Genomic DNA, 9,252 nt, shown 5'->3' on the forward strand with positions numbered 1-9,252 from the left:
CGAATGTTTTGAATGTTGACTTAGTTTAATACACACTTTATTAGACACTACAGAGCAATCCTTGGGTCAGAATTTTGTAGATAGATATTGCTCATGTAGGTCAAGTGGTTTTTAAACCTTAAAGCAACTTCTCACATCTATAAAGATCTTTATACTTTCTGTTAAATACTAATCACAAGTTTTGTATTTGTGCTTACATTCTTATCTGCAACTCTTCAAATGTTATAGTTTCTCTGTAATTAATTGGGACTGGCTGCTTAAAAGCTAACTGCTTTACTTTAATTTGTCTCTTCATATGTTTAGGAAAATGATGGATGACATAATATAGTTTATGCCAGAAAAAAAAACTAACATTACAAAAAAACAGTAGTTTTCTACATAAATTAATTTGTAGGTAGATTTATTTAGAACCCATGGTTAAGGAATTGGCCAAACTATGGTTTTAAATTTTAATCTACAGACAAAATTGAAAGGTTCAATATAAAAATTATTAATCTTTGTAAAACCTCTTAAAAAATATATTTGTGAAAAATATTTTTTTCTATAAATTGTTATACACAACAAGAGATCATGCAGAAAAGCAAGAAAGATTAAAATAGGTAGTGGAATTAATATAATTCAGATGTTATAGTTAATATCTATAATTGGCCTCTGGCTGTTGGTACTATTGGGATAAATAAATAAAGTTTGATAAACAAATAATTTCTGTGTTCAATAGGCAGAGATAAAGAACCAGGTACTTTCTTTGTTTATATTGTACAAAAAAGATGCAAATATTGTATAATAAACTACAAAAATAGTAGTAGATCTTTGTCAGAACTATTTAAACAAAATCATAATAAAAATATTGCTTTCTTTGGAGTTGATGGATGCTGTTGGGGAGGAAGTATTTAAGAGGAAAATAAAAGATGCTTGACAACATATTATGATGTCAAAGAATATAATGATGACTATTTTTAAGGTTCTATGTATATGTGAAAACTTTTATTTATTTCACATGTTTTAATTTTCTTTTTAATCCATTCAGTTAATGTAATGCATAGCAAAATTAATCTGCTTTTTTTTTTAAGGGAATTTGTAGTGTCCTTTTTCCTGTTGAATATTTAAATTATGTTGGATCTCTTTTAAGACAACACTATGTGTATGTAAGAAGGTATGAATCCATAAGAATGTATCTACTATACCGGGTAGTGCGTCGCCGAGCGGAACATAGGAAATCCCATGTAAATTTTAAGGGGATCAATTATTGGCTTCCCTGTACATTTTACAGAAAAAATGTAAGATAACTTTTTGAAGAGACCAATCTGGCAAACCCTCGTGCAAAGTTTCAAAAAATTTTATTAAGCAAATCTTGAATTATTCAATTAAATGTAATTGCAAAATTACCAAATTTTCGGTTCAGGTAAAACCAGACACCAGCCACCAGCAAACTATTTGTTATAAGGCTTTGTCAAATCTGACGTACAGCCGAATAAAGAAATGTTTTTTTTTGCTTTATCAATCTCACAACCATACATTCAAAGTAAGACACATTAACATTACTTTTTTATCTAAACTTTTATTTAATATAATGATGAAATTAAACCAATAACAATTATTATTATCGATTATTAAAAAAATAATTTTATTATACTTAGAATTTAATTAAACCAATAGCAGTATCTAAAATATTTTCAATTTATTTTCCCATCAAGCCTATCTGGTCCATTTCAACCATTAAACCTATTGTTAGTAAATTTGAGTCTAAAGACATTGCAATAAATAATTGTAAATGTATAACTCAGAAGATCCGAAAAAAGAGAGAACAGAACTCTTAATATTTTACTAAGTGTGGAAAAATAAAATAAAATGAAATACAATAACTTTTTTAAAAATAATAGAGAATAACATCAATTAATCAAATGTTCCTAGTATGAACAAAGCGATGTTCATTTTCTTGGCTCCAATACCGGCAATTCTGAACATTTGATTCATTGTTGAGGGTAAATGTACATGCATCGGTAAAACAAATATTTCCTAAAAAATTCCTATCATTATTTGCTCTTTCCATCATTTCAAAACAAAATGCCATTCTTCGCTCTTTATCTCCTTTCTGCAGCTCCTGATGTTTTTAATTATTTATACGAATAATATGTGTGTTTTTTTAAAGTGTGCAATACCATTGTATGATGTTTATTGATTAACCATCTTGTTTTCCTCCACACTTAGTAGAATATTAAGATCTCTCTCTTTTTCTTCGGCTCTATTTTCAATATCCTGAGTTGAACTTTTACAATTATTTTTTTACGGTACCTTTGGACTCAAACTTATTGACAATACATTTAATAGTTGAAATGGACGGAATGGGCTTGGTGGGGAAATAAACTGAAAACATTTATTACATTGATACTGCTATAAACTGTTTCCCGCATAATGCCACTTAATTATGGCTATATAATAATAATTCATCCTTGTTTTCAAATATCGACTGTCACTGATTTATTGACACTTTTCCTCACATTAGTGACAATATTCATTTTACTAGTGCCCATTTGGTTTTACCTGAACCGAAAATTTGCTAATTTTGCAATTGCATAATTCAAGATTCTCTTATTAAAATTTTTTGAAACTTTGCACAAGGGTTTAACTTAGATAATTTAATTTAGAAATAACAAATATGGTAATGTCATTTACTATCAGTTAGAACTCACAAAACCTTTTTTTCTGTAGTTCATTTATTTTGTCTAAATTTCCATAGTTCATTTATTTTGCCTAAAATTTTTAATACTTTCCTGTAAGAAATTAAATATGCAATGAGTTTCAATAAAATTAAGGTCAAAATTGATTTGGGACTAAGTTGCCAAATAAGTGTTTTACTAGCTAAATATTATAACACATAAATTAAACTATAATCAATAATTTAATGCTTACTGTCAAATAAAATATTTTAGATACTTGGATAAATTTGGTCTTTATGGGTTACCGAAACCAGTTAAAAATGAAATAGAAAATAAATAGATATGAATTTATGATGTATGTAAAAAGTACAGATACAACCTAGTTTTCATATAGATAGGTTCTCTCAGATTCTAGGTTTATTTTTATTTACTGTCTATGTTACTGATATAATTTCAGTATTAGATGCAGAAGAATAATCTTTACTGACAATATTGTAATAGTGCAAACACATGGTTTCTACATTATCATCTAAATTGTTGAAACCAATTTTAAAAAATTAAGTTGGATGGATTATAGTGAGTATCATATGAACAGGAAAATAAATGCATATAAACAATTTTAAAAATGTAGAAAAAAACAATCTCAAAGATAAATAAAAATGCTTGAAAACAAGCTCTGGGATTGATTGATAAAGCCATATAGTAAAAAAAGATCTATTATACTCCATAAATTCCAGTATTGCATTATATAAAAATATATAAAAAAACAAATGGCTTAAAGTAAAAAACAGCTGTTTTTATATAAAACATAAAATTACAGAAATTCACAATTAGATTGAAATTTTTATGTAAGTTGAAAAGTTTGTAGTTAATATTATAGTTTGTTTCATAAATGAAAATCAAGAGAAATTCTGTATTTGCAAAACAAGGTTCTAAATTAAAAAAGTTGCCAATTGATTATTTTCTCATAAGTCATTAAAAAAGCCAAACATTTGTCCATTTGTATTAATATATCAATAATTTAAGACTTTGGGTAATAGGTGTAAAAGATTTGGTGGATAATAAGTCTTGATTTTTGAACAGTATGATCTAACAATAAAATTAGTATGGTGATGACAATCTGCTGAATAATTTGAGAATAAAATTTTATCTAAAGAAATCCTCTTACTTAAAGATCGTTTGTATTCTATGAAATTCTTCAAGTAATTGCGTCCAAGAGCATGTAGGGTTCTTAATGCAAGAGTAAACTTTGACATAAGATCCCTTATTACATAACATCATAACCATTAAAATTTTAGGTCATATTTTACAATAACAGTTAAATAAACAAGCTCTTTTGCATACATAAGGAAGTCTAGGTGATAGTAGTATAGAAAAATATCAAATGTTAGGGAAATTTTAGGGAAAAATCATGAGGCTCCAGCCCATGATGTTATGTCACACTATCGGCAAAGTCCAACACATTTACCCACAAAATACACTGAATGTGAAAAGCGAATGGATATAAAACTGCAATAAATAAAATAAGTCCTACCTGAGTTACGGTTTTAGGGATGTTTCGGGCCACAGAGGCAGCTAAACGAGCGGAAAGTAGCGACATTTTCCAACTTTCGGTTTCCCAGCACTCACAAAAGTCGAAAGGATGGACGACGTTGACTTCCCCTTTGCGAAATTCTCCCACTACCAAATTCAATTGACAGGCGAAGCCGGATGTAGCTAGCGCCATCTGTAGGTTCAGTTACGAACCAATCACTAGTTTTCTTAGACAAGGTAAGAGAGAAGATTCGTAAAATGTTTGTAAATGGCTAGATGAAGCAAAAGTTTTGGTAACAACCTCTAAATTTTGCGCTTTACTTATAATTTACATTTTTACCATGACATTTCTAATTCAACCGAAACGTCGACACAAGACCCGCAATGAAAATAAATTATTTAGGCAATGCTGAACCCCGAAAGGTTGCAAACACTTTGAGCCACAGAAAACGCATGACGCTGCCCGTTGGCATCGCAACCACAGATCTACTCGCCGATCCATAAGGCCTTCACACGGTCAGGATATTTATCCGTCCGTCTGATCGCCCGGCCGGGCAGCGCCCTGGAGCGCTCTTCACACGGGAGTTTGCGAAACTCCGGACCATTTGGTGCTAGGTAATTCAGTTTGACGCTGATTATCATGGACAATAGGCGCAAAAAGATTATAATTGCTTTGTTAATACATCGGCGAAAAAAGCAGCGTAATAGACGAGTTTGGGTTCATCCGTTGCTAGAAAGCCGCTACTTGAAAGGAGCCTTCTTTGTGGTTTTTCAACAATTGAAATAAGACGAAACTAAGTTTTTTAATTATTTTCGTATGAGCGTTACTTCTTTTTATGAGTTGTTGCAACGTGTGCAGCCCGAGGTACAAAAACAAGATACAAATATGAGGAACTGCATCCAACCTGAACAAATGTTGGCTGTTACATTAAGGTAAGTTTCTATAAAGTAAATAAAAAACAAAGTATACATTTTAGGTTAATATTCTATTTTAATAAAAGAATACATATATTTCCACTTCAAAAAAATCAAAAGTCAATATCTGAATTCTGTGAGAAAGGGGATGACAAATCGTTATAATTACTCGTAGATTGTGTATCATTAGAATCAGGAGACAGGTAAGGTGGAGATATTACGTTAGTAGAATTGTTACTTGATGGAATGGTTTGATGTTGATTGGAGACACTGGGTAGCAGTGAAGTGTATGAAAGGCCAGAAGACTGATACTGCTGAGAGTTCTGCAATGGATTTTTGCAGGGGTATTGTTGTGTTTGTTGTTAAGAGTAGGGGAAAGTATAAATCTGCAGCTGTTGATGTTGGGTTGTTGGAATAGAAACAGCGTTCTGAATGTTTTTAATCACCTGCAGAACTCCTATCTGAAAATCTACAATCTGGTTGTCATTGAACTTTTGAATAGAAGGAAGAATGCCCTTAAAAAATTTTATATTACGGTCCTCTTGGTCTCCTGCCTCAATCGATTTTAGTATCCTTAGTTCAAATTCGTCGAGAGTTCGCTTCCTCTTTCTCGTTGACTGCTATACACCTGTAGTCTTTACGGTAAGGGTTTTTGCAGATGGAGTTTGCGAAATTTGGTGGGTTACATCTGGAGTCTCCATCCCTCGATCTGCTGATTGGAGTTCTTCTGTTTCCTGCTGACCTGCCTCATCTGTCTGCTTATAGGCCATGTTAGACTCAGTTGACCGGTGATATAAGCCCTTCTCGAGAAAATTTAGTTGTTCGTGATACACATACTTTCTCAGTTTTGATGAAGCAGCTCCTGATTTTTTTGAGTTTCTGTCTCGGTTCTTCCTTTTGAGCCACTGGTCTCTGATATTATTCCACCTTTTAACAACCATTTGACCTGTAACAAAAAATCCACAATAGTATCAAATTTTTAATTTTTAATTGATTTTTTTTTTCAATTTCAGGTACCTGGGTAGTGAATGTAGCTTCACAGATCTGTATTACAGCTATCGATTGGGAATTTCTACAAGTACAAAAATTGTTCGGGAGGTCTGTAACATTCTCTGGTCATCTTTAGTACAAGAATTTATTCCTAAACTTACGAAAGAACTCTGCGAGTCAGTTGAAACTGGATTCGAAAAATGGGCAAATTTTTTCCACTGCATTGGTGCGGTAGATGGAAAACATATTAGAATTGTAAAACCCGAGTTTAGTTACGTTTAGGTTACGTTTAGTGGTTCGTTATACTAATTATAAGTCCTATTTCTCAGTTGTGTTGATGGCAGTCGCTGACTCGAACTATCGATTCGTTTATGTTGATGTAGGCGCATATGGAAGTGAGTGTGATTCAAATATTTTTAAAGAAAGTACTTTGTGGAAGAGTATACAAGAAAAGACCTTGGAATTGCCACCTGCAAAGCCTTTACCTAGTTCTGAAGGTCCAAATATACCTTATTTTCTTATAGGAGATGAAGTTTTTGGATTAAATACTAATTTATTATGGCCTTTTGGAGGAAAGGAACTTTCACAGAAAAAAAGAATATTCAATTATCGCCTCAGCCGAGCCAGGAGATATGTTGAGTGCTCCTTTGGTATACTGACAAACAAATGGAGAATTTTGCATCGACCTTTGAATGTTAATATAGATTTTGCCGTTAGTATTGTGAAAGCTTGTGTAGTGCTTCACAATTTCGTGAGGGAAAGAGATGGCTATAACTTTAAGGATACCATGACAGTTTTGGGTATGAATAATTTGCCAGCACAACCAAATATGCAAGGTGGAAGGGCGGCTAATGATATTAGAAATGTCCTAAGTGACTATTTTCTAACTGAAGTAGGCAAAGTACCATGGCAATTGTCAAAAATTTAGATGACTTGTTTTATTATAAATACTATTTTCCAACCTTAGCGTATGTTTAGTTCAATGTTCATAAAAATAAGAGGCAAGTAATAAAATAATTGTAAACTTACCAAACAATTTTCTTTCTTCGTCTGTATATTTGTGTTCTGTGGCCACCACCAACATCCACTCATTCTTTTAGTCTTGCGGAAATACTAAACATTTTTTTCGATATATCTCGCTGCACGCGGACCCGGCTGCCGGTTTAGGCTTAGATGAGAGGTTAATGATTGCGTGTTTTGTGTAATTACTTAGTTCTCTAAAATACTGCAAAATGCGCTGGACATTTAGTTTTTAAATATTTTTATGCGGACATTTTATTTTTTTCCCTAAGTTTTATTAAAGTTTTTATATTTTATGTTATCCAAGGACAAAACGGTTTTTCCTTGATTTTTTTAGTTTTAATAGGTGCATGCCTATTTAGGATTGTCAAAATGTCTCTGTTAAAAAAGTCAACTTTTTCATTAATATCAGTCATGCGGTACCATCGTGCCGCATGACTACGACCATAAAAACTGGGACATTAAAATTTAGGTAGGGAATTGTCTCCTAGTCTATTATAGTAAATCGCATTCCTTGGGCATGGTATGCATATTTACGCATTATGAATTTTTGGAGTCTTAAAATTACATATTTAAGTAATAATATTGATACAAAACATTTTTATTTTTCGATATTTATTTTTATTTGGAACACATTTTATAAATAAACCAAAACTAACTAATATCTTTTTTGATAATAATGAATAAAAAATTATTGTATATCTTTCATCATATCTGGTATTAGAAGGCCTGTAAACCACAGAACACAAATATATAGCTGTAAACGTGGATTTTGTCATTACTGTACGATTGAAAGGTTTTTTCAGCCGAAAATATTACCGTTTCCTATATGTTGTTTTGGTGTGCATATTCATGGGCAAATTCTAATCTTCTCTGTTTGTTTGCTTCAGTCAAAAATATTTTATTTGTTGCACAGCAACTTTTAATTTCCGAATTTCTTATCCTGCTACGAGCTGTATCTATTAGCAGAACCAGGAAAATGCGTGTCTTCTTTCGCCTTTATCGCTGTTTCAAACGGATTGTTTCTTAGAAAGCCAACTAACTCTCTATCTTGAACGTCGTTTGAAATTTTTGGTCGACCAGAACCTGGATTTCTAAAATAGCTCCATATTCTGCAATTTTTGCCTTAGCTAAGGAAACTGTATTTTACTAATGCCCAATTCTTCTGCGATTCTTCTTATAGGAACTTCATCCATCAGACAATTGTATAATATCGCTTTTTGTTGAGGAGATAATGCAGGAATTTTGAAAGAACGATTTTGTTAACGCGGCTGTCACAAAATTAAATTAACTTTGACCACATCAAAATATATTATTTTAATAGATCAAGAGATTTAGGAGATTTTGCTGTCTCAGTTTTTTTTCGGCACGATAGTACATCTCGTGCCAGGGAATAAGTTCCCCATCATTATAAAAGTTTTCGATATTTATTGCGTTATAATCTCGAAACGAAATATGTTTTCCTATCGCCTTTAAATTATTTAAAAATCGAAAAAATTATATTATGGTCTCATATGATATCTGAGATGGGCACTGATAGTGACTTGAAAGGAATCAAAGTATCACTGCTTACTATGTAGGCAATAAGATTTGCGTTTCCAGTTGCCATATTTATTCGTGTTGGCTGTGATATACGTTGAGATAAATTAAAATATTTAAAAATTTGTTTAAGCCTATTTAAATACGCGTGCTCTTTTAAAAAATCAATATTAAAATCGCCTGTCATAATAACATGATCAAAGTTTAGAGTTAAACCAAGTAAGTCTTCCAGGTTATCTAGAAATCTTGGTATACTACTAGATGAAGGACGATATATAGTAATTAACGCAAATGATGTTTCTTCGGAGAAAAAAAACTCGAAGCTTTCAAATGTTAAAGGTAGTATACTAACGTTTAGAGAGTTTTTTACATAGAGCCCTACTCCACCACATTCCTCCCTGTCTTGTCTTATAAATTTATAACCTGGCAGATCAAAGCATCTAGTGTTTGCGCTCTTATTAAGCCATGTTTCCGTAATACAAAAGAAATCAAATGGATATTGAGAAAGACAGCATGAAAAGTCATCAAAGCCCGTATTTATGGATCTGATATTCAAATGACCCACCGACACATTTTCCGAGAAACCTTGTAGGCACAC

General features: G+C 31.9%; 2 protein-coding genes across 2 annotated transcripts in view; one reads left to right on the forward strand and one right to left on the reverse strand.

The window, feature by feature from the left end:
- The window catches only part of LOC126749650 (ATP synthase subunit alpha, mitochondrial-like), a 29,657-nt gene extending 25,304 nt beyond the window's left edge, over positions 1 to 4,353 (reverse strand). Inside the window, exon 1 of the mRNA XM_050459345.1 lies at positions 4,192 to 4,353. Coding sequence (XP_050315302.1) covers positions 4,192 to 4,257 — 66 coding nt within the window. The 5' untranslated portion in view covers positions 4,258 to 4,353. The remainder of the gene's footprint in view (positions 1 to 4,191) is intronic.
- A 723-nt stretch (positions 4,354 to 5,076) lies between these two features.
- On the forward strand, positions 5,077 to 7,023 carry LOC126749652 (uncharacterized). Its single transcript, XM_050459347.1, has 3 exons — positions 5,077 to 5,123; positions 6,119 to 6,321; positions 6,425 to 7,023. The coding sequence occupies exons 1-3, from the start codon at positions 5,077 to 5,079 to the stop codon at positions 7,021 to 7,023; spliced, it is 849 nt and encodes a 282-aa protein (XP_050315304.1).
- Positions 7,024 to 9,252: the final 2,229 nt, after the last annotated feature.

Source organism: Anthonomus grandis, unplaced genomic scaffold (genome assembly GCF_022605725.1).
Source record: "Anthonomus grandis grandis unplaced genomic scaffold, icAntGran1.3 ctg00000470.1, whole genome shotgun sequence".
In the NCBI taxonomy this organism is placed as follows: Eukaryota; Metazoa; Arthropoda; class Insecta; order Coleoptera; family Curculionidae; genus Anthonomus; species Anthonomus grandis.

Bases quoted from the DNA above. Each gene is read 5' to 3' on its own strand.
- LOC126749652 (XM_050459347.1), top strand. From the start codon at position 5,077: ATGAGGAACTGCATCCAACCTGAACAAATGTTGGCTGTTACATTAAG. The intron at 5,124-6,118 runs GTAAGTTTCTAT...TTTCAATTTCAG, and splicing joins ATGTTGGCTGTTACATTAAG to GTACCTGGGTAGTGAATGTA. The intron at 6,322-6,424 runs GTGCGGTAGATG...CCTATTTCTCAG, and splicing joins AAATTTTTTCCACTGCATTG to TTGTGTTGATGGCAGTCGCT.